The following is a 26,973-nucleotide window of genomic DNA, read 5'->3' on the forward strand; positions in this document are numbered from 1 at the left end:
AGGGCCCGAGAGTCACCTCAGCCCCGTTTCCCTCCGGCCCCCACGCGGCCGCAGCCGGCACAGGCAGCCGCCCTCCAGGGCGTGTGTGGAAGGAGGGGCCGTCCAAGGCCGGAAATGCTCTAAAACTGATTCATGGTGATGGTTGCACAACTTGCTAAATTTGCTAAAAAAGTGTTGAATTGTACATTTCGAAAGGGTGAAACGTAAAATATGCTTGAGTAAAGCTGTCAGAACGCGCCAGAGCCTGGCCACCGCTCACCAGCCCCACTGCTGCCGCGGCGTCCTTGCCGGGCCCAACCTGGCCTGGCCTCTCCGGTCCACCGTCCGCCTAGGGGCCAGGGTGGGGTTGGCAGGATGACGGACCCCCAAAACACCCACCCCCTAATCCTCAGAACGTGTGCCCGCGTGGCCCTGCATGGCAAAGGGACTTTGCAGGTGTGATTAAGTTAGGAGTCTTGAGATGGGGAGACCATCCCGGGTCATCTGGGTGGGCCCAATGTCCCCACAAGGGTCCTTCTCAGAGGACATCCACAGGGGCAGGGGCAGAGGAGGGGGTGTCAGCAGAGCAGAGCGCAGAGCCCTCCGTGGCTGGCTTTGAAGGTGGCAGGGACAGGAGAGGAACGTGGCAGCCTCCGGAAGCCAGAAAGGGCCCGGGACAGGCTCCCTGCTCCCTCAAGCACAGCCCTCTGACGCTGGGGTCAGCTCCAGGGACCCGCTGCAGACCTGGCTGTCAGCGCTGTGAGATAATAACCGTGTGTTGTTTCAGGCCGCTAAGTCTGTAGGAATTTGTTTCCTACGTCAGCTGCAGAAACTGATAAACAGGGTGTACTGTCTTAGGCCAGATTCGGCTGTTTACTCCCTGTCAGAGTGACCTCAGGCGATCTCCCTCCTTCTCTGTGCCTCGGTTCTCCACGTCTGCAAAGTGGAGACTCGCAGGTGGCTGGTGGCATCTGCCCGTCCCATGTCCCCATAGCACTTGCCCTGGCTCCTGCCATTACCCCCTTGGCCGCTGGGCCCACAGGGCAGGAGCATGCGCTTGCTTTGTCCGTGTCAGTGTGCAGGGTGGGGACCGCCCATGCCGCCGCTGGTTTTCTCCTGGAGCCCCCACCCGGGTCTCCTGGCCGCTGGAGCTGGGATACGGCTCAGGCCACTGTCGGGCCGAGGAGGCACAAGCCTGGTGTGAGTGTGTGGACAAAGGCTTTTTCGAATAGAAACTAGCTGAGTCTCCAGGTCCAAGAGAAGCAGCTTGTTTGGGGTGAACCTGCAGGGCCCAGAACTTTCTCCTGCAGAGCCCAGTGCTCCAGTGCGTGGCTGAATTCAGACGGCAGGAAATGGGGCCCCAGGGCCACTCGCTGAGCTGTGCACTGGGGTTTGCACCTGGCCGTTGCTGTCGACCTGCAGTGTTTTGTAGTGTGTGTTCTTGTCAGCCCCACCGAGGATGCCAAGGGACACCTCCAGCCTCACCAGGCGGCCCTGGCCTGCCCCTGCCACCCCACCCCCGCTCCTGTCCTCTCTCCTCCAGCTCTGTGTCTACCTCCCGTTCCTGGGACTGGTGAGGGTTGCGGAGACCACAGAGAGCGACAGGGATGCCACCCCTCCCCACCCTCGCACCCTGGGGGGAGGCGGCAGCAGGAGCCCACGGCAGCAAGTGAGCCAGCAGTGGGCTGGAGCCAGGTAGCGACAAATGCGGGGGACCCTTGTTTTGATTTGCTTCTCTGTTTTTCCTATCAGAGTCTTTCCTGAATGCTTGGTGATCCCGGGTGGGCGGTATCTAAGAGTGATTCCAGCAAGCACATCGGTCATCTGGCCTGGCCAAGGGATGGCAGGGACCTAGTCACTTGCTGGGGGTCCCAGATGCCATTGTCTGTTGTCCTGTTCTCTTGGCCTGATCTGTTTGCCCAGAGAGGAGCCTGTCAGCTCCTTCCTGGGGGTGCAGGCCCAGCTCCACAGTACTACCCTTGGGGTGTCAGCTTTCCCTGCCCGCCTTAGCCCAGTGCCAGAGCTGGTGCTCCTGCCCTCAGCCCGCCGTCACCAAGCCTGGGGGGATGCAGGAGGGACGTGGGAGTCACATGCTGGCTGTAGCTCAACCTTCCCCAGCCTCTGGGGACCCTGGGCTGTCCCAGCTTCCGGACCAGCATGGCCCCAGCTCTCCGGTCCACCAGCCCCTCCCCAGCTTCCGGAATTCTGGGACCACTGTCTCCTTGTGTCATCTGTGTTTTTGGAAAGATTTGTGGGGTTGTTTTGTTATTGTTTGTTTGTTCATTTTTGTCTCTACTGTTCATTTTGTCTTTACTGATCGGGGGTTTTAGGAGGGAGTAGGGTCGGTGCCCTCAGCCCATGTTCTTCACAGGGAGCGATTCTTTAAATCTCAAGAATGAAATGAAACCTCCCCCAAGCTCTGCCAGGAGGCCACTGTGTATTAAGACTTTTTAAACTTAATTTCACAATTTAAGTTAGATTATTTTGTACTCCTTATGCTACTCCAGAAATTTAAAGTATCTGAGTGTATAATAACTTTTATCTGTTTCTTTGTAAAAACACTTGTCACTGGGCCTCAGAATTCGAATCTTCATGAGACAAAGGAAAGCTGTCTTCCCTACATTCCAGTCACTTTCAGGAACTTTTAGAAGTTTTTAAGAGCATTTTTCATATTTAATGGATATTTTACTTTAAAAAAATGACCCTATGCTCAGTGAAATGATTTTTGTGAAACAGGCTACGGAGAGCAGGCTTTTTATCTTCAATCCGACGTCTGCGCTCCGCGCCCCCGCAGTGTCACCACTGTCACCCAGGCCTCTCAGTGATGAATGTTGCTGCCACCTTGTTTGTTTCTGGCTTTTTCGGTCACTTGTCTTTTAAAGAAAAGGCCTGAGCAGCTATGCAAGTCCTTCAAGGTACTTTACAAAGCTGAATTCTGGGGACCGTGTCCCGTCGCTGCAGGTCTGACAGCGCAACAGAGGCGAAGTGGGAGCAGCGTTGTCTGGGGCGGAAGCTGTTTCTGCAGCTGCGGCTGGTGGGTAATCGGGGTTCGAAACCGCAGCCCTCGCTCCAGACAAAGCCTGGGAGCGGGAGCCTCGAGCGGGCTGGTGCGCGCGTGGCTCAGGTGAGGCAAGCTGAGCTGGGAAGGAACGGCGTTGCCAACACAGGTGTTGGTGACGTCTCTTATTTCCAGGTGAAGCTCAGTGCTGTTGATTGCTTCATCCTCATGTAGCTGCAGCCTGTCAAGATGACCGTGGGCTGCCCTGTCCTGGCACCATCACCGCCCAGGGGACGCGTGGGGCCGCGCCCTCAGGAAGGGCAGCGCTCCCTGTTGTCCGGCTTTCCGGAAGCTCAGTTTTATCCTGCTGCGTGATTTCGTATTAATGCTCTGAGGGTAACAATTCTGTGTCCATAACATTTTTTTTAAAAGGGATGGAATAAACAGTATATGTATTTCCTTCTGTCAGAATTTTTTATGTAAATTAATTTTGAATAGGTCCATTTAAAATAGAATTTCAGGGGATTTTTGGCGAGAAGGTGATTCTAGATGCCTACGGCTGGGTGACTGGGTCGTGCCTGTGTGCTCCTGACCCGCAGTCACCGCGGCATTCGGTGCTGCTGCCGCCAGCCCCTCAGCACGGCACGGGGGCAGAGCAAGCCAGCGTCTGCCCTTTCTTCTTTCTGGTGACATACACAGAGACTCTTGGTGTTTGTGGAGTGTGTTTTAAAGGTTCCGTGACCAGGTTGTCATGGTGCAAATGGTCTTATTGTACCTGTTGAATGTGCTGTCACTAGGGAGTCAGGACCGCAGACTTCTGAACGGTCAGTCTGTCCCCTGAAGCAGCGTGCTGTCCCTCCTCATGACAGGACCCCAAAGGGATGGCATTTGGGGGAAGTAGAGGGAGACATCTCCCAGTGCTGGTATTGGCAGGGCTGCTCTCCGGGGGGCCCCTTGCAGAACGGACAGTGGAACCAAGGCTGAGATACACACAGCACTGGGAACCACGGTCAGCATTGCCTTGGTTTCTTTTAAAAACTGGCCTTGCCATGTACGCGTGCCTCCTCCGTCAGCATACTGTTTGTGTTTACTTTTCTGAGCTTTTTAAAATTGAAGTCATACTGACAGGGTTTCCTGCAGCATCCTTTTTTTTTTTTTTTAACTTAACATTGTTTCTAAGATTCATTCATGCCGTTCCGTGTGGCTGTAATTCCTTCGTCTTCACTGCCGACCACACTCCCACCCTCTCATACTACGCAGCTCACCTGGTGCTCCGTAGGTATTTGGCTTGTTTCTAGTTAGTGCTGCTCTAATGAATATTCTTGCACCGTTCTCCTGTGTAGAGGTGCAGGGAGTTTTCAGGTGTGGCTGTACCTCGTTCAGCTCATACAGGAAGGAAGAATGCCCGTCTTCTAGAAGGCTCCGTCTCAGTTACGTGCTGCCACACCCACTCCCAGCCGCCTGGCCTCCCTACCGCTTAGTGACGTCGGACCCGGGTGAGGCTCAGGAGACCGGGGCGTCTGACGCGCCCTTCCCTGATGGCTACGTGCTCACTGCATTCCGGCCCTCACTTTCCTGCCTACTGTGAGAGTCCTTCTGTGAAAAGCCATGAAGTTTTGCTGTTTTCTTTTGAACTGTCGTCTTACTGATTTGTCGGAGTTACTTGTATGTTACAGACACAGGTCCTGTGTCAGTTTGTGTGTTAAAGGATCCTCTCCCAGGATTCAGCCTTTCCCTTGTGATGGCTGTCAAATGTGCAGAAATTCTTCATTTAAATGTAGTCAAGTGTATTGGCTTTGTCTTTTGTGGTAAGAAGCACTTTATGCATCTTGAGTTTTTCTGTTCCAGTGATATTTTGCCCTTGAATATGAGCTCTCTCTCCATTGATGAAGGTAATTCAAAAATGTCTTTCAATAGTATCTCATAATTTGTATCCATAAAGGTATCTCCCAGGTTTTGTTAGATTTAATTCTAGGTACCTTGTATTTTTTAAATATTAGGTTTTCTACTTGTTGCAATATATTGAAATTTTTATTTTGATCTTACCTAGCACCTTGCTAATTCCCTCCTTGGTTCTATTAACTCCTGAACTTCTTCTTACGTGAGGGAGGAGTCCTGTGTGGCAGTGGTGGATCCAGGGTTGGTTCTTCCCCTTTCAGTGGCAGCAGCACTTCATCAGCTCCTTCCCCTGGGCAGTGTGGGCTGGAAGCTCGTCTCCTTCAAGCTTCACCATTAAAAGCAATTATTCACTGTGGCTTTTTTATGGTCTTTTTCAGGTTAAAGAAATTCTCTCCTATTCCTAGTTTGCTAGGAGCTTTTATAATGAATAGATGTTGGATTTTGTCATATGCTTACTTTCATTATGACGATGATCATTATTAATGTGAATTACGTGTATAGGTGCTCTCTATAGATGTTGCGTTTCTTGTTTTGAAACACTTGTTTTGGTCTATTATCTTTTGTATAGATTGCTAGATTAAGCTTGCTAATTAATACTTTATTTGGGATTTTTGTGGCTGTATTTGTGATTGAGACTACTTTTTCTATCTTTTTTATATTGTCTTCGTCTAGTTTTTGTAACAGGTTTTTTATACTCTCCTCAAGGCATGAGCTCAGAGTTGCTGCTTTTTGTATCGTCTTGAAGAGTTTTGTTTCGAACTGAATGATCAGTTGAAAGTTTGCTCTCACTGTTTTTGGAATAATCTTTGTGGAAAGATTTTAAAGTATTGATTCAATGTATTTTATGATTATAGGGTTATTCTGTTTTCTGTTGTCAACTTGGAAAGTTATATTTTTCTAGAAATGTATCTATTTTATGTAGGTTTTAAAACTTATTGGCCTAAAGCTGTTCATAGTATTTTTTAAAATTTTTTATATCTCTGCCATATCTGAAGTTAGGTGACCTTTTTATCTCCTAGTGTTTTTAATTTGTGTCTTTTCCCTCATTTTCTAAATCACCCTTATCAGTAAGTAGTTTGTCTGTTTCATTGGCATTTTCAAAGAACCAATTTTTTGTCATGTTGGTATGTATGAGTATATGTAATGATTATTTTTTATTTCATTCATATAAGCTCCTTTCATCTGTTTTCTTTGGATTTGTTATAGTGTTTTTTCTAGTTTTTTAATATATTTGATGTATTAATTTATATCCTTATTATTTTCAAATATAAGCATTTAAGGCTATCAGTTTTCTTTCAAGTATACTAAGCAGAATCTTGCAAGTTTTTATATGTAATTTTTTTTATTATTTTTCCATTCTTATTATTCTTAACTGGTTGTTATGATTTCTTCTTTGGCCCACAGATATTTAGAAATGTGATTTTTTTTAAAAACTGAACTTTGTATCATAGGAAATCTGGGGCACACTGAGTGGTGGAGGGAGCCCTCGTGCCCTGGCCGTCAGCCCCAGCAAGGTCATCCCTCCCTCCGACCCCACGCCCTCAGCGTTTTCAAATCAGTCATTTTATCATTTCAATGCTAACTATTCCAGTGCCTGTCCCTTTAAAAGACAGGGACATAAGTACAACGCCATTTTCATATTTAGATGGGATTAACTATCTTTAACACTGTCAGATTTCACCCAGTGTCTATATCTCCCTGATGGTGTTTAAAATAAAATTCTTTTAGTTTGTAGTTTGACGCGGGGTCCAAGCAGCATTTGTGCGTGGTGACTGGTACCTGTCACACAGTCCGCAGTCCACCCGTAGGTGTCTCCTCCCTACTGATTTTTCAACCATTGCAATTTATCTATCGAAGATACCAGTTGTTTGGCCTACATGGTTTTCTTTCCTATGTACTAAATTTTGCTTGATTTCATCCTTTTCGTGTCATTTGAGATGTTCATTTGTTGCCTGTGTTTCCTGCAAATTGGTAACTAGATCTAGAGGTTTGATCAGATTCCAGCTTGATTATTTTTGGCAAGACTTTACAGGTGTGGTTGTGCACTTGGGTGGGGAGGTGACCACTGGTCCCTGTGAGTGTGTCTGTGCACGTGTGTGTTATTGACACACGTGTTTTCTTCTTCTCCTCAAGATTCCTTTCCACTGGCCCTGCTGCCATTGTGGCTCTGACTTGGGAGGCAGTGCTCTGTTTCCAGCAGGTGGCTGTGACACGTCACTGTATGGACTTCAAAGGTCTCAAGTTCCTGTTTATGCCCCGACCTCCCCAAACGCGTGTGTTAGGGACACTTTCACACACCCACACCTGCCCCATTGGCTCTTGGTGTTGTCCAGAATTTAAGTGTTCTCTGGTTTGGCTCCGCTGGGTTGGTAACGGTATCGTTGCTCCTCTTGTCCCCTGCGGGCGATCCTCGCTTAGGCTTTTCTCTGTGTTCATCGGCTCCCGGCCAACCTCGTCTTGCTCTTCCACTGCGGCTTCTTGATGCCGCTTAAAACTTTCTGGGTTTTTCGTCTGTGTATAGATGTCCCTGTATGTATTCCGCACTTGTTCTTGAAAGATGGTTTCCCTGGGTACGTGATTCTAGGTCGACAGCTGTTTTCTCTGGGTGTGCGTAGATGCTCCAGTGGTTTCTGGCTTCCGGGACAGCATTTCCGTCATTGGGTGGCCTTGCTTATATCTCAGGGTCTTCTGAACTCTGCCTTTGGTGGTCTCCAGCTTCACTTTGAAGTTGTCTTGATTTTGTTTTTTCATGCTTGGTTGTGCCTTCTGTGTTTGCCTTCTACCAGTTCCGGAAAATTCTCAGTCATCTATCTTCAGATATTGCCTCTCCAGAGTTCTGGCAGTTAGAGGTCCGCAGGTCAGAGAACGAGCCCTGGACTGGAACACGGGCTCTGCCGTGGGGTGGGGGAGCAGGAAGGGCACTGACTGCGGTGGGGCAGAGCTGACAGGCAGGAAGGCGGGGGGTCTCCAGCTGTCAGCTGGGGGGACTCAGAGGCGGGCGGGCGGGAGGACAGGAGCGGAGACACCCGCCTCTCACCAGGCACCAGGTTAGTTGTAGGGCCCAGGCAGTGGAGGGTTGGCTGTGTTGGGGGATGTGGGGACCCCGGGAGGCTTTGGGCCCCTGGGAGTGGAGGAGGGGGTGTCGGATGTGAGGGCTCAGTGCCTGCCCACATGCGGGTTGCAAAGACAGACTCAAGGTGCAGCCCGTCCAGGAGGGTTGAACGCACAGTTGAAAGCTAAACAGTTCCCAGTCCCTGGAGTCTGAAAGACGAGACGCCACAGGCTCTTTCTTCTTAGGCCTGGGACCCTGGTCCTGCCTTCTCTCTGGGCAGCCACTGCCTCTGCCCTGTGACGTGGGAGCCCGAAGAGCTGTGTGCGTGGGGGGCGCTGCCCCGGCTCAGCTCCGCTGCGTGTGCAGGAGGGGCACGGGCTTGCTGTCTGGACTGTGCTGGGCCCTGCCTGGGGCTGGGCGTGGCGGCTGAGCTGCGCTCCGGGGGGCGGGACTGGCCCCTCCTTGCTCCTGTCAGTGCTCTTTGCCTCCCGTGTGCTCAGCCAACTGGAAATGGCAAATGTGAAACCTGTGCCCTTCCTGGACGCACTCACTCCTGGGCACCCTGCCACCCACTGGGTCTTATCTTGCCACCTTGCTGTGTTAATCACCCTGGGGCTGAAAACCCAGAAGCTCAGGAATGCACCAGGCCAGAGGGGTACAGCTCTGCTGGGGGACCATGCTCCTGCATGTCCTGGACACTAGTTCTCCTCAGTGCACACCCCTGTGACAGTGACTGCAGGGTTCAGGGTGCATCCACCCACGCCAGCCCCGTGGCAGCACTTCTCACGTGACCTCCTATTGCCTGCAACTAGTAGACATCCTGCCATCCCCCCCATCGGCACAGGCTGGTGCCGTACGCAGGGTCCCCCAGGTAGATTTGAACTACTCACCCCCAGCCCCAGAGTCCCTGCTGTGACCACTGCCCTACTCTGCTATCTCTGTGTGTTACCTGTCTTCTCCTCGTGTCTTCATTGCACACTGGAGATGTGCAGAGACCAGGTTCCCCTGCCTGCACGTGCTGTGACAGGACACAGTGCCTGTGGATGCAGGTGACTCTCGTCAGGCTTTCCTTGGAAACGTCATCCCAAGCCAGTGTGCCCCTGGCGGGTTTCAGGGATGGAGCTGGGGCGGGTGTGTGAACGGCCAGGCCTTCCTATCAGTGTTCCCTGCCCCAGCAGGTGATGCAGAGCAGCCCAGGGGAGATGCTGACCCCCCTTCGGAGGTCATCCTGCTCAGCGGCAGGTGCTTTGGCTGCATGCTAGGAGTTCATGCCTCATTATGCACCTGGTCTACTCAGACTTCTTCTGCCAGGAAGGAAACATTTTGGAAATGTTGGGGAAGGTTCAAGTGGGGTGGAGGTGGGAACCCACGTGGGTAGAACGAGGGGCGTAAACCACGCACCTGTGGCGATGGCTCCCTATTTTTAGCAGCAAAATAATGTTTCAGGGGTTTTCCGTTTCCTCCTCTGCTCAGAGGCCGGGCTTGGCAGCGCTTTTCCTGTTGTCACCTGTGTTCTGGTGCTGCAGGGGTGGGGACACCAGGCCCTGGCCATGCCTCTGGGGATGGTGTCTCAGCCGCCAGCAACCAGGCAGATCCTAGGGTGCTACGCTGGCCCCTGGGAGCTTTTCAGGAAAAAGAAAGTTCATTCATGGAGCACCTTGGCCTGCAGGGCTCTGCAGCGAGCGGTAATTACAGGGGAGGCCTGGCCTTGGTCATGAGGGAAACCAGAGCCTGCGCTGCAGGGGTGGGGCAGGTCCACTGGCGCTGGGGCGCGCTCGCTGTGCATGCCCAGAGTGGCCCTGAGCCTTTGCCCTGAGAATGAAAATGTCATGGTTTGGAAGAACATCAACTCCAGAGCGGGGTTCTCCAGCTAGAGGGGAGCCCGGACCTCTGCAGCACGGCTGGGCCCACAGAGGTGCAGCCAGGGTAGGGCCTGGGCCCCTGCATCGTTCCTGAGTCCCTGGTGTTGCCGACAGCACCCAGCCTGAGAACCACTGCCCGGGGTGACCTGCGATCGCCGCCCCCTCCTGCCCCAGGATTTCCTGCAGGACCGGCCTCCTCCCACTGCCCACTGTGGGTGGGATGCCTGGGCTCCGGGTCTGGGTCACTGGCCGTGTGACCCTGGACGGGCTGTTTAAACCATGTGCCCTCAGTGTCCTCCCTTGTCCACGGGGGTAAAGTTGGTACCTGTCCACACCCTGTGGAGTCGTGAGCATGTTGAACGGGTTAGTGCAGACCACACAGGGCGTAGGCTGGGTCAGCCGCAGGCCTGCCGCTGCCACGGGCAAGAGGAGGCGGGGGGGGGGGGGGTGGTCCTCCAGCCGGGGGCACACGCTCTCCTCTGCGTCCTTCTCGTGGGTTCTGGAAGGCAGACACACAGGGGAACCAAGGACCCGCAGTGTGCTGTGCCGTGGCGCTGTGTGGACGTCTAGAATCGCACGGAAAAGACAGCTCAGAGGGTCACATTAGCACGGTCTGCGCATGACCAACCTCCCTGCCCAGCGCCAGGTTCAAAACCTTGACATATATGTACATCTGTAAATATCACTGTGTGTTACATGTGTATTTATTTTTTTACGCCTTTATTTCAGTTGAAAATGAAACAATACAGCCTCTTATTGCACCGTAATATTTCTTTTAATTTTTATTTTTCAAGCATAATTTAAATTATAATGAATTGTTAACATAAGCTTGTTTCTTTGGCGTTGCATGTGTGCATCTACATGAGGCAAAGAGGAAGGATTTATAAATATTCATCTGCGTGTGAAGCCAAGGTGGGCACTTGTGTTATATACGTGCCCTACAGAACTTTCTAGATCTTTAAATTAAAAAGTACTCTGTCTTTTCCACCTCACATCTCCTCTCTCTCTCTCTTTCTCTCTCTCTCTCTCACATACACACACGCAGGCGCGCACGAAGTTAAATGGAATAATTGCAATTCAGTTAAGAACGCCTTAGGGGAAGATGATATTACATATAAATCACTGTTTTGGATGGAACCTGACTGTTACTGTTCAGTCCTTCTGAGTGATAGTTTTAATAAGTCCTTCCCTCCCAAGTTCCAGGGAGTGATCGCAGATGGAGCACACGCGTGTGATTTCACTCACTCCGGAAATTCACAAAACTCCAGTGGGGACATACGCACCGTCAGTCCCCGCCCAGGGACTGTGCTCACCCAGCACCCGGACTCTGGTCTCCACATACCGTTTCCCACCAGAGGCACCCACACGGGGGGCAAGAAATGCGGAAGAAGGACCCGGAACATCTTGTCGAGCAGAACAGGGCGGCTCCCAGAGACCACGAGCAGGTCCCAGAGGGACTCGGTGACTGGAGGACGCGGCCGAGCGTTTGTGGGAGCAGCGATAGCCGTGGGCTCTGCACGTTGCACAGTGAGAGAAACAGAACCCTCCTCGTGCCCACGTTTGGTGGATGCTGGGGGAGCAGCTCATTATTCTGAAAACCGGCAAATAAAGGGAATCAAGCATTTCCCCTGCATTCTCATGAAAACGGTTCACAAGGGTAAGGAGACAGTCAGTTTAGGATCCTTTGTCATCATAGCGATAGTGCAGCTGACGTGGAGAGGGGAGGGCAGGGCTGGGAGAGCTCTATTTATAACCCGCTGGGAAGGAGCTGGGCGGCGATCAGTGTCGGCTGCTAACGACAGAACAGTCCCTCCAGACACAGGGGCTCGCGGAGTCTTGCCGGGAAGTCGAGGCAGAGTCTGACCAGCCTCTAGGCTAGACGCCCAGTTTGCAGAGAAACGGGGCAGGGATCGCCGGTCACCTGCGCCCCGAGGTGCAGTCAGCAGGGGACAGACTGCAGCGAGCTCCACGGAACAGACGGCCCAGCGTCTCCAGCTGACAAGTTGGGGGGCGGGGTGGGAGCTTTAGAGTATATAGACTGTGAGAGACATATCGGCTTATTGCAACGTGTGGGCATTATCTGGATCTTGATTTGAACAAAATATGAAAAGCATTTACGAGACTATCTAAAATATGAGGGCACTTTCTGGCTATTTGATAATGCTATATGGAATTGTTAATTGATTTAGACCGAGGTGGAGGATCACTTGAGCTCAGGGGTTCGAGAGCAGCCTGAGCAAGAGTGAGAGCTCATCTCTACTAAAAGTAGAAAAAATTAGCAGGGTGTCGTGGTGCGCACCTGTAGTCCCAGTTACTCAGGAGGCTGAGACAGGAAGACCACCTGAGCCCAGGAGTTTGAGGTTGCTGTGAGCTATGATGAGGCCACTGCACTCTAGCTGGGCAGCAGAGCAAGACCCTGTCTCAAAAAAAAAAACCAAAAGAAAAACCAGGAAAGGAGATGACAGGACAAAGGAAATGGGAGAGCTACGGTAGGGCAGGGACACGCAGGGAGCGCCCTGGAGGCAAGGCAGGCTCTGAAGGATGCCCTGTGCAGAGACAGGCAGGTCACCCACCTAGAGCGCACAGTTCAGCTCGGGGGGCAGGTGTGTCCAGGGCTGGCCTCGCGAGACTGCCTGCTGCCACCGTCCTGACCTGAGGACACAGGCCCAGGCCCAGCTGTGCGCTGACCTGTCATGACCATGTGGCCCTGCCCTCCCCTCCTTGCCTACAGCCTCCATCACCTGAGGACACTCCTTTCTCCAGCGGGATCTACCGCACTGCTCGCCTCTGACCGCTGTGGCGGGCTCGTGGAGCAGGAGCTTGTACCCGACTCCGGTCCGCAGGCCTGGCCCACCCCAGGCCGAGGAGGGGGCGGCCCTTGGTGTCCCGGGGCTTGCTCGTGGCTGCGCCCCACAAGGACCTATCAGTTGCCCGAGAAGCGGAAAGCAGCCTTGGACTTGAGACTGTCCTGTCCTCGAACGTCTGTCATCCCTCGTTCCACTGCATTGGTGCCACTGCCATCGGTCCTAGAAAACTGCAGAATTCCTTCTCGGGGCTGCGTGTGTGCAGACGTTATAGCCACAAGGAAAAGCAGGAGGAGGCTTAGCAAAGTCAGAGTGTCGCAGGCCAGCGGCGGGAGGCGCGTGGCACGGAGAGTGGCGTTGCGGGTGTTTGTTTCATCACTGTCCTCTGACTTAATGCGTGTTCTTCCGTGTGGGTGACACGCTTCACTGTAAACGGTGGAACACGGTTCAGAAAGTTGTGCGTTCCACACGTGCTTTCTCCCTCCCTCCCTCGCTCTCGCCCCCCACACACAGGCGGAATGTCGCTCCAAGCGGAAGTCATGGTTACGCAGCTGGAATAGCTGTTACTTTTCCCTCTGTGTGAATGAGCCATTCTTGGAGAAGCCCTAAACTTTGGCCGTGTTTCCTAAAGAACAGTCTCCTTTCTGTCCCGGGCCTTGGTGATGGCGTGGGATGGTGTCATGGAAAGAGGACCTGATTCATGTCCTGAGAGTCAGTGTCCTTTACGGCCACGTATTTGGAGAGAGATTTTTCTCTCTGCGACTGAGCACTCGCTCACCCACAGACCAGCCATTCTCACTGCGGCCCTGAATGTGGTCTTTGTGCCCCGACTGACGTCATGAGCCTGATTGTGTTAGCGTGTTTCTCAAGGCACAACCTATAAAAGCAATTTTCTGCACTACCATAGAATATTCATGAGAATACAGGCTTTTTTGTTTTGATGCTGCATTCTTTCAGTAGAGAAGATTTTATTGTTTTCTTCAGGGTGCTTTGGGTCAAAAGCACCAGCAACTTCTGTTGGAAACACGTGGCATTTCGAAGGGTTTTTGATACAGAAATAGTACAAGTCACTTGTGACGCACCCTACAGTGCCCGATGCTGAATGGACGGGAGGTGGCTCCGCTCTGCAGCGGCCTGCGCGGGGCGGGGCCGGCTGGGCTGTCTCCACCGCCCGGCTCCCTGTCCTGTCCTGTCCTCCCTGGGAGCAAGCAGGCCACGTTTCCCAGGAGCCGCGCAGGGGGCTCCTTGCCCTGTGGAAGCTCGGATTCGCGTTCTTACCCCTAACCGTTGGTGCCAGCGCTGAATTCCGAGGCCAGCGGCAGGCCGTGGCGTGTGGGATGCAGGTGACGTGTCGCTTGTGGGGGTCTCCGCCCTGCTCTTAGCTTTCCTTGGCCAAGAGTGGGGCTTCATGGGGTGCCTCAGGGGGTAAGTCAAGGCAGCTCCCACCTCCCTTTCTAACACTGAGTGAGCCAGAGTAAGTACTTCCGGGACACAGTGGCAGCGTGTGCCGCGGGGGACAGGCGTGTGCCCCCAGCCCCAGCCCCACAGCTAGTCCAGGTTCACCCGGGCAGAGGCTTCTCTGCAGGCCTCCTCTCGGCTCAGCGGGCTCTTCAGCCGGACCCCCGCTGTGTGTCCACACGGAAGGAGGGATGGAGCTGCCAGGAGCCATTCTCCTCTCTGACTGGCTCTGCCTGTGCTGAACGGAGGGACCCGCCCTCCTGAGTGGGCACCAGGGTGCTCTGGGTATGGGGGGTGCGGGCCCAGCTGGCTGCCGTGCAGTGTCAGGTGTGGTGGGGTTGGGACAAAGCTGTGGCCTTCAGAGCCGATGGCCGTGCGGGAGGCTGAGACGCACCTGTGAGGGCAGAAGCGTCACCGGCCTGCGGGAGGCTGAGCCTGCAGCGGGTGACGCTCACGTTCCGCGTGGACTCTGTCATTTGTGATCATGCTGTTTGTGTTTTGGTCCTGTTTACAAGTTCCTTTTAAGATGAAGTTTAAATTGATTTGGGGAACCCATGCAAACCTCCAAGAGAACAGTTTAAAAAATTAATGGCTTGTGAATTACAGCATTAGTAGCTTGACTAGATTAGACGAAAAAGAGAATTGTAAAATATTTTTAAAAAACAATAAAATCCTCTTCCTCTCCGGGTGAGGCTACACCCAGTGAGAGACCCCGACCTCCGGGCACGCTGTTCTCTCCCGTTCTCACCCGCGAGTCCGTCCCCCGCCGGGCCCGGCTACGAGTGCCGGCAGCCTCCCCGCGAAGAACCTTCTGGTCGTTTTATTTTCGTGAAAACCCCGGGTGGCGGAGCACCGGGTCAGCGCTGATCCCCGGGGCGGGGCTCTGCCAGGTGCCGGCGCTGTGGCGGGAGTCTCTGCCTGTGAAGACGCAGGTCAGTGGCGTCTGCCTCAGGGTCACGTTGGCGCCGTTTCTGTGGCTGCTTCGGACCAGACGTCAGTCCGTGTTCCTCGGAAGGTGCCCTGTGACTCCGGATTCAGAAGAATCCGAGGGAAATTTGAATAAAGAAAATCACCCTCAGCTGACTGTGGTGACGCACAGAGCCTGTCCACCTCCCGCCCTGTCCCTGAGGCAGTGCCGTCCCAGCAGCCCAGTCCCGGCTGGCCACCTGCAGCCACCGCTGCGTCCCTCGCGCCCCGTGCTGCCCTCTGTGTGGCTGCCCCGTCCTCCACCCGCTGCCACCCCCCCCCCCCAGTCTGCAGGGCTGCTGCCATCGAGCTGGCCTCTGAGTGCCCGTCAGCCCCTGTCCCCATGACCTTCCAGGTGCTCAGGTGGCCCCTTCCGTCTCAGTGGGACGCAGCCCCTGTGGACCCTTCCCCAGGGCCTGCCTTCATTGGCCCCACGGCCCTGCCGGCCAGGCCTGCTGCCTCTGTAATTGGATGCACTGGTAGAAACGTGTGGCCCGTCACAGTTCGGAAGTGGTCAGAAAGGACACCTTAGGAGTTGTGGTTTGTTCCGTGTTTAAAGAGATTAAGCCCTGGATGTTTCTGACGGGGCCCCTGCCCCTCTGTGAAGAATTGGGGACGGGAGGCGATCGGCCCAGGTAAGCGCTCGGGTCACCTGGCACATCCTACCAGCAGGGGTCGCGCCTGACCCCCGTGGGGCCTGGGGAGTTGGTACGTGGGAAATTCGGCAGCTCACAGCGTAAGGCAGGACGGCCACGCTGCTGGCTGGGCTGTGCTCAGCCCGACGAGAGCCTGAGACAGATGTCACAGGCCAGCCCTCCCGTGGGCGCGGACACCAGCACTCTGCGCAAAATGGGAACAGCCTGTCCACCAGCGAGTGTACGTGTGTGATAACTGAGAAAGACAAAGTTAGGTTTATGCCTAGAAAGCAAAAAGGCAGGCTCACCGCAGTGGTCTGGTGAGTGACTAGGCTCGCCGGCGGGTCAAAGGAGAATGACCTTCCGATTCGTCGAGGGCTGCGGAGGCGGGAATGGCGAGACCTGGCAGGCACTCACCGTGCCGTTTCTCTCTGAGACGGTGTCTCACGGTCACACTCGCGAAGGCGGGACGGGACCCCACAGCCACGAGAGGGCAGCAGGGGGCCCGCAGCTCCCACCCCCTCCCCGCCCGGGCGTGTGATTCACCAGTCGGGGCAAGGTGGGCAAACGTAAGTGTGTTACAAAACCCGTGTTTGCCTACACAGTTTTCCCATTTTGCTATGTTTTACCATAGAAATAATCAAAAGGGAAAGAGGAAATGGGTGCGACCCAGCCTTCCCCTCTGTGGGGTGGGGAGGGGCATTGCCCGTCCTGCTCGTTGAACCCGCGGTTCGTGTCTGTAGAGTCTTCTCACATGATAGCAAACAAAAAGCTTTTGACGTGTCAAGCCCGATACTCAATTAAAACAACGTCATTTAAAAAGCTGGGGTCGTGCTTCACCAAGCTGGGGGAGAAGCAGGAGAGAAGACTCAGCTGGTGTCTGTCCCGTGCTCGCCAGGCGAGAGAGCATCTGACGTGAGAACAGGAAAAGGGACAGCCAGCGGGTGACGCGTCGTAGGATGTCATCGACTGTTGGGTATTTCCCGATCGTGTCACAGGTGGTTTCGTCTTTCACAGTCTAGGAAAGTGTCCTGAGCTGCTCGCTGTGGCCCAGGCCCAGGCAGGGCTCAGTTCAGCTCCTCCAGGCTCTGTGGCCTCCGTCCGCCCAGCAGGAGGGTAATCGGTGGGACGGGGGGGGGGGGGGTCTGTGGCACCTGATGGTGGGAACGACATCATCTCAGCAGTGGAACCTGAGAGAACCCTCCATCCTGGGCACCGTCTGGACTGTGCCGTGCCCTGCCGGCAGGGTGACCACCTTTCAGTCAAGGACACCAAGGCTCAGAGAGTCCAGGTGACTGTCCCCAGCTCCCAGCGGCTGAGCAGCTGCCCAGGGATTAGAACCCAGAGCTCCTGCCAGAGCCAGTGTGGCCTCTGGGCAGCATGTCCCACCCCTGCCTGGTTGGAAGAAGGCCAAGTCCTGGGACCGGGGCCTCCAGCACCGTGGGGAATGCTTTGTACCCAGAGGCGGTTGCCACTTACAGGCCACCGGCCATTCTCCTGGGGGTGGTGGGCTCCAAGACTGGGGTGCAGTTTTCCCAGGTGATGGCTGGGACCTGGTCTTAGGCCATCCAGCTTCTGGGAGGGAAAGGTCCCTGGGAGGGGTCACGTCTTGGGGTACTCAGGTGGGCCAAGGGAGGCACCAGGACAAAGTCAGGCACATACAGCGCCCCACCTGGGAGTGAGGAGCTGGGCTTCTCAGTGGCCCTCGTTTGTTGGTCCAGGCTCCCCTCTGAGCCTGAGTCCCTGCTGGAGGGGAAGCCCGCCTCCTTCCCGGGCCCTGCCCCCTTTCCCAGGGCCCCGCCCCCTTCTAGGGCCCCACCCCTCCCCAGGCCCCGCCCATGCACGACAGGTGGTGAAGACATGAAATGGGGCCTGCAGAGCTTGCAGGGGAGGCTGCCGGGGGGGACCTCCCAGAGGGAGCCTGTGGGAGGCCAGCAGGCTGGCTGGGCTCTCACCTGGATACCTAGTGATGGTGTCAGCAGAGCCACCTGTTTGACAAGTGCCACTGGAGTGTCACTGGGTGGTTCTCGGAGCAACTGTGGCTCAGAGTGAGTCCTGCGCACACATTTGCTCTTCACAACATAAACCTGTCGTAAAAAGAGTGCACACATCAGATTATTGGTGACATTTGTAATCTAAAGCTTACCTTTCTTTCTGCATTATTTTTCTCACTTTAATTTGGTATTGATTTGTAGGGATTAAGATTGATTTAGCTCTGTTTCTAATCAAAACCCCTTGTGAAATGTTTTCAGTAGTGCGTGAGTCCACTGTAGAAAATCCGCGTCTGTGTGAAGTGCAGACACGCCCCGACGCACGCACTTGTGCTGAAGCCGAGCACGTCTCATTGGCTGTGGCCGGGTAAACACATTTGCCGGGGTGGGGGGGGGCACTCTCCTCGCCATGGAAACTGGCTCCCGGTCCCAGCCTCTGTCTGGGCCACTTCTGGGACACACACTGTTCTTGTGGTTCACACACGCAGCTCTGCAGTGGCTTCGGCGCGGGCAGAAAGGGGAGCAGAGCGGGCCGGCCGGCCGATCAAAGACGGCGCTCAGCGCTTTTCCTTGGCAAGCTAGAGCCTTTTTCTCTATTTTCCCCTTTATGGACACTTAGTAATGACGTCAGAAGGCCTTTGGGCCTGTCACAGGTCCTTGGAGAGGGCAAGCCTCCCCGTGGGGAGGGCGGGCAGGAGGGAAGAGGGTTTGTGGAGTGTGTCCTGGTCTGACCCTCCGCTGGTCTCTGTGATTTTCCTGCTTAAGGAATGGAGGTGTCTGAAGCCTCCGAGTCTTGAGTTCTGAGCCTGCTGGGTGAGGGGGGAGGAAACTGTCCAGACGTCAAACGTCCCCAGCCCACGGGCTCGCAGGTCGGTGCGGGCAGCAGTGACCGGCTCTCCTGTGCTTGCTCTCCCTGCAGTGGATGTGGCCGCGGCGCTGCCCCTGCAAGTGGCCCCCGCAGCAGTGCCCATGGACCTCCGCCTGGACCACCCGTTCTCGCTGCCCGTGGCGGAGCCCGGCCTGCGGGAGCAGCAGCTGCAGCAGGAGCTCCTGGCGCTCAAGCAGAAGCAGCAGATCCAGCGGCAGCTCCTCATCGCCGAGTTCCAGCGACAGCACGAGCAGCTCTCGCGGCAGCACGAGGCCCAGCTGCACGAGCACATCAAGGTGAGTCACAGCGTCTCGGGGCACAGCGGGCCTCGGACACGCCACAGCCTTGGCAGCACCCTCCTGCTGCGCCTAAGGGTTGTTCCCGATCCCCAGGTGTGACAGTGGGGTTCGTGTCCAAGGTGGTCCGCGCTGTGATGGTAGCACCAAATGATGGGCCCCTGCGCCCTCAGCAGCCGGCAGGGCTGGAGCGGGTGGTGGAGGGCGCGGTGTGGGGCGTGGGGTGGGGTGTGGGGTGCAGTGTGGGGTGCGGTATGGGGCATGGGGTACAGCCTGGGGTGTGGGGTGCAGTATGGGGCGTGGGGTGCGGCATGGAGTGGCAGCTGCACCGTGAACTCATGGGTAGAAGCATGTTTAAAGTAGGGTTCGTCACCTAATGTCATTTAAAGAAATGTCCGTAAATAGAAAAATCACCAGTGGTAAGAGGAACCAACATGTTGATGATCATCTCTGGGTGGTGTGTTCATAAATCGTTTTTATTTTCTTCTTGAGACTTTTCTATCTTTTCTCAGTTTTTGCCATTAACCTTTTATAACTGAAAAAAGATATTTTCTTTTAATTTAAATGGAGTAAGTAAAAACTTATGAACACCTTTTTTAGGTACTTACTCTCTACAAATATTTAATCTGATACCAGATTCTAAAATGAAGTACACTGGGCATTAGTGACGTGTAGCACAGTTGTGTTGTGTAGCTGGCAGGCCAGTTACGGTGTCTGTGATTATGTGTTCTCATTGCATTTAGAACCATATAGAGCAACATTGTCCAACAGAAATATACAGGGCTATATTAAAATTGCATAGGTGATTTTTAATTTTCTAGTAGCCACATTAAACACAGCATAAACCACCATGAAAACCAGGTTGTATCAATTATCTACTGCTGTGTAACAAAAGCACCCCAGAGTCAGGACTCAGGAGCAGCCTGGCTCGTGGCTCCGGCTCAGGTCTCTCGCTGGGTTGCAGGCAGGATGGCTGTCAGGGTGGGGCTCATCTGAAGGGGTGACTGACCCCGGTGGGGATCTGCTTCCAGGCTCACTCTCGGGTCGTCCCAGGGCTGCTCATGCCACAACAGCTGGCGCCCAGAGTACATGGCCGAGAGACCGAGGCCAAGATGGGAGCCACAGAGTCCTTTGCGTCCAGCCTTGGGCGTGGTGGCCCCGCACCACGCTGCCCTATTCTGTCTGTCACAAAGACGGAGCCTGATATGTCCTGGGAGGGACCTAGACAGGGGTGAAAACCAGGAAACGGGGGCTGCTGGGGGCCTGGCTGACAAAAGGTAAAAGTCATTTGATTATGTTTTATGCAACCACATATTTCCAAAATACCACTTCAACACGTACACAGCACGAAAAGTTCCTCGTGAGCTATTTCATATTCCATGGTTCACCCCGAGTCCCGGCAGACCGCTGGGATTAGACGAGGACGGCACGTCTTGGTCTGGACCGGTTGTGTTTTGAGCCCTATGTGGTTCCGGGCTGCTGCGTTGGACGGTGCAGACCGGAGCAGTAAAAGGCCACGACGTTGCGTGCCTGACGCTTCCGAGATGCTCTGTGGCCAGAGTTCCGCGCAGCCCGCATGTGGAAGGTGATCGGCCACAGCCCTGGCTTCCCCAGGCAGGAGCCATACCCAGGTGCCACGATGCCTGCCTGGCGCTGTGCAGAGTGGCCAGTGCACCCTCCTCTGCTTCCGCTCCAGCCAGCAACCCCGCTGCCCGCCCCCCCCGCGTGTAAGAGACGCCTGTGTGATGTCGTCATTTAGTGATCGCGTGCAGAAGTGGAGGTGAAGTGGCGTCAGTGCTGCTGGTGGGAGCAGCGGCAGGCTGCAGGGGAGGCTGCCCAGGGCTTGCTCACTGCCCAGCCGGCCACATCACAGAGCCCGGTGGGCCCTTGGGGACAGGCCCAGCGTTAGCTCCACGTCCCCTATCACGGGTGCTAAGCCGTAGTGTGAGTTTGTGTGCTTCAAAGTTTACCCGAGAGCTTTGTCCTCAGCCTCCTCCAGCCTTGTGACACTGGGGGCCTGGGAAGCTCACCCTGGCCCTCAGGAGCTGCGGGGGGTCCAGGTCTTTGGAGTTTGGCTGGTTGCTGTTTTCTGTAGCTGGAGGATGGGGTTGCGCTTTTTGCCTCACTCGCCGGCCTTCTGACGTCAGCGTTCGACTGCCGGAGGAGAGGACACTTTCCCGAGCTGCTTCAAGTCCGGGCTCGGTTGGCTTTGCCTTCAGAATTCTGGGCAACTTGGGGGTCGTGTGCACCAAAGACGCTGCGTGTCGCCATAGAGATCGGCCCACCAGCAGCCACGGCGATGCTGTCCCTTTAACACGTGCGCTCGGGCTTGGGCGGAGGCTGCTGAGGGCTCCACAGGCGCCACGGCCCTTGTTCTCCCGAAGCTCCTCCTGGAAGCTCCTCCTGGCGGGTGGGACAAGAGGAAGGATGCGCTGGGTGGTCCCTGGGCCAAGAGCCTGCTGGGGGCGGGGGCTTCACTGTGCTGTGGACGGCCAGGCCCTGACCGTGGGTGGCCACCTCCGGGGCAGTGTCAGCCTGGGAGAGTGCATTTCAGGCTGGCCACAGGGCATGGGTGCCCACCGGGCGAGGTGGGGTCCAGGGAGTCGCCCAGCGGTGCTGCAGCCCACGCGGCCTGGCGGCGGACGGAGAGCAGCCCTCCGCAGTGTTTGAACCGCGGCTTCTCATTTCCGTGACTCCTAAAAGCAGTTTTGGAACGTGTGAGTCATAGCTCGTTTCCGCCCTGCGCTCTGCAGCCCACGCGGCCCTGTGGCCCCGTCTCCACGGCAGCCTTTGGCCTGTTCCTCGGTCGCCCTCACCTTCACCTTGTTCTGGAAACGGCAGGGAGGGGGCGCCCCGCCCAGCCCCGCCGAGCACAGCCCCCTTCCCCGTCCTCTGAAGTGGCCCTCGTGCCTGCCCGCCAGCGGCCCGGGCACCGCTCCACGTCTCTCCGGCACCCGTCGATCACCAGTCCTGGCGTGTCCCTCCCTGCAGACCCACCGCAGAGCCTGGCAGAGACATGTCTCTGTGTTTTCACTGCCCGTGTGGACACTCCTGTCCTGGGCTGCTGCTACGACCTGGAGGGTTCTGACGGCGGGTGACTCGACTAACCTAGACCTGCAGTGGGGACACCACGGCAGGGCGCAGTTGCAGAAGACAGTAATTGTTCATGCTCTCTTTGTGTTGCTTGAACTTACAGCTTTTACAAGAAAAAAATAGACGAGAAACTGAGAAATAAACACTGCATAGGTGGGGGGGTCACCAGGGGTAGGAACATGGAAAGACACTCGAGTCGGTTCCCAGCGGCCTCTGCTGTGTCCCCCCCCAACCCCCAGGCCCCCCGCCCCCCCGGCCCTCCTCCCTGGTGCCTCGGGAGTGGCTTTCCTGCGTGGACCTGGGAGGGAGCCCTCGCGTCACCTCCTGCAGGCCCGGCCGGCCACACTTCTCACGCTGGGTCCCGGGAGAGCTACCCCGTCACCCCAGGGCTGGACCCTCCGAGAGGGAACCAGAGCCCCCAGATTCGAGGCTGTGGAGCCGTCCCCCCCGCCCAGGGCCTCAAGCACAGAAAGAAGCTCAAGGTTACATTTTGTCTTTATATTTTAATCATTTTATTTTTTCATTAAAATGGAGATCATAAAAGCCATTTTGAACTCTGTAATTGTGTCATTATATTAGTCGGCTTTTGTTTAGATGATTTAAACTCTCTTCATAAGCTGTCATATTGTTAGTGACATTTTGGCAATGGTATTTGTCAGACAGATTTCTTGAACACAAAATCTAATTAGTGTCATTAAATCATCAGTGAATTTGAATAGAATTTTATAATTGAAAGGGAACAGTCTTTAAAATATAACTTAAGTGGTTAATTTTGGGTAAATAAGATCCCTTATAAGGGTTTAATGCTCAGCACATTTGTAATTTCCAGTTTCCTTGCTGCTCACGGCTCATTTAGACACCACATCCCTTCACCTCCTCAGACAGTCTCTCTCCCCAGGACTGGATCCCAGGTGAGCCTGGAAGCTTCTCCCGCAGTTTCTGCCTCACGTCTCCCGGAAGGGCGTTGGGGGGTGGTGGATACAGACATCCTCGTGCACAGAGCGGGTCTGAGGCCCCCTGGGCTGCCGAGCCCCAGAGCAGGGCCCGGTGCGGGGAGGCCGCAGGGCAGGACGGGGCCCCACCGCCCGCCAGGCCGCACCCTCTGGGCAGGCACATGGCGCTCGCAGTGCTCGTGGCCCGTGACCTGCCTGTCTTGGCTCTGGTCAGCGTCGCTCTCTGGCCCTCCTCCTCGTTGGTGGGACTGTCAACTCAGCAGTTGTTTTCTGTCCATTTATAGTAGTTACTTGTGGGTATTCGATATGACGATAGCTTCATCACTGAGGCAGCAGCATGTGGGTCTTCAGCCAGAGAATCCACTTCCAGGGCGCCTGTTTTAAGCAGATCCTGTGTCGCAAGCCAGAGGACCGTGGTGGGTTCACGGGGCCACGGACGAGAAGCCTGGACTGCCCGGTCACAGCTGTTAGGGCCGAAGCCCATGACCCTGGGCCAGCTGGGGGGGGGGCGGGGCAACCGCGGGTGTGAGCAGGGTCTCCTTCCCTAGTGCCTGGCAAAGGGGAACCTGGGTGGCCCACATCTGTCCAGCGGGGCTCTCTGGGCAGGCGTCTCCAGGGATTCCTGCTTCCTAGCCAGGTTGTCACCGTCCTTGGGGTAGCTTTGGCCCACGTGCCCAACTGTTTTCTCAGAACAAATCCATTCTCACGAAAGATGCTGAGTGCGTGTTACACGTTGTGAAGCATCTGCCGAGTTGCCGTCCCGGAAGGCCTGTGTGTCCCCCACCCCCGTGGCGTGTGCACAGAGCTCCGCCTCCTCCCTGGCCTGCAGGAAGGCTCCAGGGGAGCGGATGAGAAATAAAAACCGTTTACACGTAGTTTTCATTTGCACGTCCTTCCTTACTGGTCGGGCTGAGCTTCTCTCCCAGTGTGTGTCTGTCGGTGGGGCTTGTGCTGCGTCCGTGGGCAGGAGAGAGTTTTAGGAGCTATTTAGTCGATGGCGTGGCTACTTCCTTGCAGGGCGAGGGCTGAGATGGAGAAGAAGCCTGGTTCAAGGTGCCGGGGCCGGGCCATGGTATTTACTCTCCGTATTACCTTCCCTGGTCGCCCAGGCCCGGCTTTCAGGACCCGCCGGGGCCCCTCCCAATCCCCAGGCCCAGGAAGCGCTGGGACTGTGCTGCCGGGCCTGCAGGATCTCACGGCCCACCCTTTCCCCAGCCCTGTGTGCCCCTTACCTGTGCCCCGGCGAGGACCTGTGCTTAGGAGCTTGCACTTTGGGAAACGACCTCGCACGACCCTGTGCCCTGAGGGTGCTGATGGCCACGCTGGCCGCCATGACGGCACCGCCTCACTTGCTGCCAGGCGTTCCTGGCACGTATTGGAGCATCACCCTCTGGGACGTGGCCTGCCCTCCCGTGGTCCTGCCTTCCAGACTCCAGGCTGCGGTGGTTCATAGACAGGAAGGACTCTCTGTGTGTCCAAAGGTGACGGCTGTGAACCTTCTGCAGGAGCCTCGTCTTGGCTGTGGAAGGAGGAGACCTCAGGCTGACCTTGTCCCGGCCACTCCGCACCAGCTCGCACCCTCAGGTGCCTCCCGGGCTCCTGTGGCCCCGCTATGTGCCAGCTGGGGTGACAGCCTGGAGGAGATTAGCCCATAGCTACACGGGAAGCGTCTCCAGGTGGGGGGCCGCTGAGGGGACGGGCTGGGTTCCCTCCAGCGAGAGGGGTGCTGGTCTTCCCGAGGGTGGGCGCTCGGAGCTGAGCCTAGGAGGGGACCGGGGTTGGGGCGGCGGTGGAGGGGCTGGTCACCCCAGGGAGTGCCGGCCAGCTGTGCTTGCTGGGCCCTTCCCTCCCCGTTACCTCCCCACGGCCCCTGTGCAGCAGCCCGGCCTGCACCTGCCCGGGCCAGAGCCCGGCTCTGGGCGTTTCTGCGGCCACCTTCCTGTCATGGGCCTTCGTGCTGAAGACTGATCTGTTTGTCTTGGTGACTTTCGAGCACCCAGCGTGGGTGGGACAGGGAAGGGCAGATACAGGGGACCGTGACCACTGGGGGTGATGCCCTGAGGGGGGACGGAAGCGAGGTTTCCGCAGTGCTGACGTGGGAGCCTGTTTCTTTGGAGCCACTTAATCCAGGAGTAAAGATGGACATGGTTTTGTTTCCAGGACCTCAGGGAACGGCATTTTAGACCCAAGCTGTTCATAAAAACCACGGCCAGCAGCACTTGTCCCGTAAGTCAGCAGCAGCCCTCCCTCCCGGGTGGCTCCTCGTCCATTTCCCTCTGTTAGAAATTGTGCTCTGGCCAGTGAGGGTGATGGGGCCTGCTCCGCACCACCCAGAAGGAAAACGAGCAGGGCAGTGTCTCAAAACCTCCCTAAGTGTCTGCAGAAAGGCTGCAGGCGGGGCGCGTCACAGGGGTCTTGGCTTCACGCACGGAGCACCCAGCATCCGGTTCCAGGTGGAAACGGCCTCTTCGCGCCTGTCTTCCTCTGCACCAACGCCCGGCTGCTGAGATCTCATGTGTTCTTCAAGGACGCACTTGAAGTCTGTGTGTTTTCTTTTCAACGTAACCTCCTTGAGGTAAACCCGGCAAAGCAGGAAACAAGTGGCAGGAGCAGCGTGATCCTCCGTCATTGTCCTGTGTCGTGACGGCTGGCACGGGCCCTGGGCATGGGCAGAGGCCCCGGAGGCAGGGGCCCCCCCGAGCAGGGGCTGTGGGAAAGCAGGGCCGGCCTGCACCCCCTGCACACTCTGCCAGTGTGACCAGTGTCCCCTGTGGTAAAAGGCCAGGACGCCCTCAGGCATGCCCTTTGCCAGCCTGGGTGTCAGTCACACGAGCAGTGGGGCCTGGTGACCCACAGGGCGCGTTGGACACGCCCAGAGGGGCTGTGGGTGCCACTGCCCTGTCCCGGCAGCCTGCACTCTGTGTTGGGATGCGCAGGGCGGGCGCCCATCCCCCTGTGGACTCCGGCCACTCTCCGTCCTCTCCCTCCCACCCCTGCTGGATGGGAGGGCGCGCTCCCCCGGCCGGGGCTGCTCTGCTGGCAGATCGAAGAAGAGAAAGAAGAGAGGCAGAAGTTTACGTTTTAAAGTGAAAAAATGGTTGGGTTTCCACTTGAATATTTGTGCATTAAATTCCAAAGTCAGTCAAAAGAAGCTAAATTCTGCATACCGAATGTTTGGTTTACTCTTCAATGTTGGCTTAATGTATAATAAATTTAATGTTAAAATTTGGTTAGAGTAATGGAGTCTGCTGTTACTGGTTTTGTTTTTGTTTTCCTTAGAAAAATCAGGTCATAATGAACCATTTAAAATGAAATGTCTGTCTTTTTTTAAATGGTTCATTATCCTTTCCGTCTACAAAGGACAGTTTCTCAACAATTCTCCTCCCCTACGGGATGGTCTCGCCATTACGCATCAGTGAGGGACTCGTTGCAAATAACTTTGCCTGATGTAAAAGTCAGCAAGTCTCCAGGTTCTGTTTGCCGTGGCCTGAGTTCCACACTTGAGTGACGCACAGCCACTCCCAGCTCCCGGGATAACCGTGAACCTGCTGCCGGCGGTGCCCACTGGGAACACGCATAGTCATGGTGCTGCAGCGCGACATGGGAGTGAAGAAGAGTGTCACGGGCTCACCTGCATCTGCCAGGAGCTCTGGATGCAAAGGGTCGCTTTGCCGACCATCGGGAAACGCCGCGGCACGTCGGCTGCGTGTGTGGGAGAAGCGCCGGAGCCGGTTCGTCATTGCCGCCTTTGCCTCGTGGCCTTTGACGCACGGGTGATCGTCTGCAATCTACAAGGCGGGTGTTTGTCTACACGTGGCGGAGAACAAGACCATGCAGTGTGGCCACGGCCACTTTTGGGGAGTCAGAGTCACTGTAATTGCAGGTTTCATTAAAACTGCACGACAGTGTTGTTTTTCTGGGAGTTTTGCCTTCCTGTGCATTTCAGCGTCCCGTAGCTGTGTGGTGGCTGTTTTCAGTCTTTCTGTGGGGACAGCTGAAGGATCTCACTTTCATTCTGGGTCCCGGCTGGAAATTGAGTGTCATGAGACGCCGGGCGGGTCTGTCTACCCGGGGCCTGGAGGCAGCCAAGGGGCACGTAGTGAGGGGCGCGTGGCGGGT

General features: G+C 55.7%; 1 protein-coding gene across 14 annotated transcripts in view; it reads left to right on the forward strand.

Moving 5' to 3' along the window:
• The window catches only part of HDAC4 (histone deacetylase 4), a 256,229-nt gene that overhangs the window by 134,645 nt on the left and 94,611 nt on the right, over positions 1–26,973 (forward strand). For 12 of the 14 annotated variants that reach the window (XM_045558639.1, XM_045558649.1, XM_045558643.1 and 9 more), the window contains one exon: positions 18,564–18,808. In XM_045558639.1, coding sequence (XP_045414595.1) covers positions 18,564–18,808 — 245 coding nt within the window. Of the gene's footprint in view, positions 1–18,563; positions 18,809–22,740; positions 22,813–26,973 lie in introns of those variants that run through there. The other 2 variants (XM_045558653.1, XM_045558650.1) reach the window with 1 other exon arrangement.

The sequence above is a fragment of the Lemur catta genome, chromosome 8 (assembly GCF_020740605.2).
Source record: "Lemur catta isolate mLemCat1 chromosome 8, mLemCat1.pri, whole genome shotgun sequence".
Lineage (NCBI taxonomy): Eukaryota > Metazoa > Chordata > Mammalia > Primates > Lemuridae > Lemur > Lemur catta.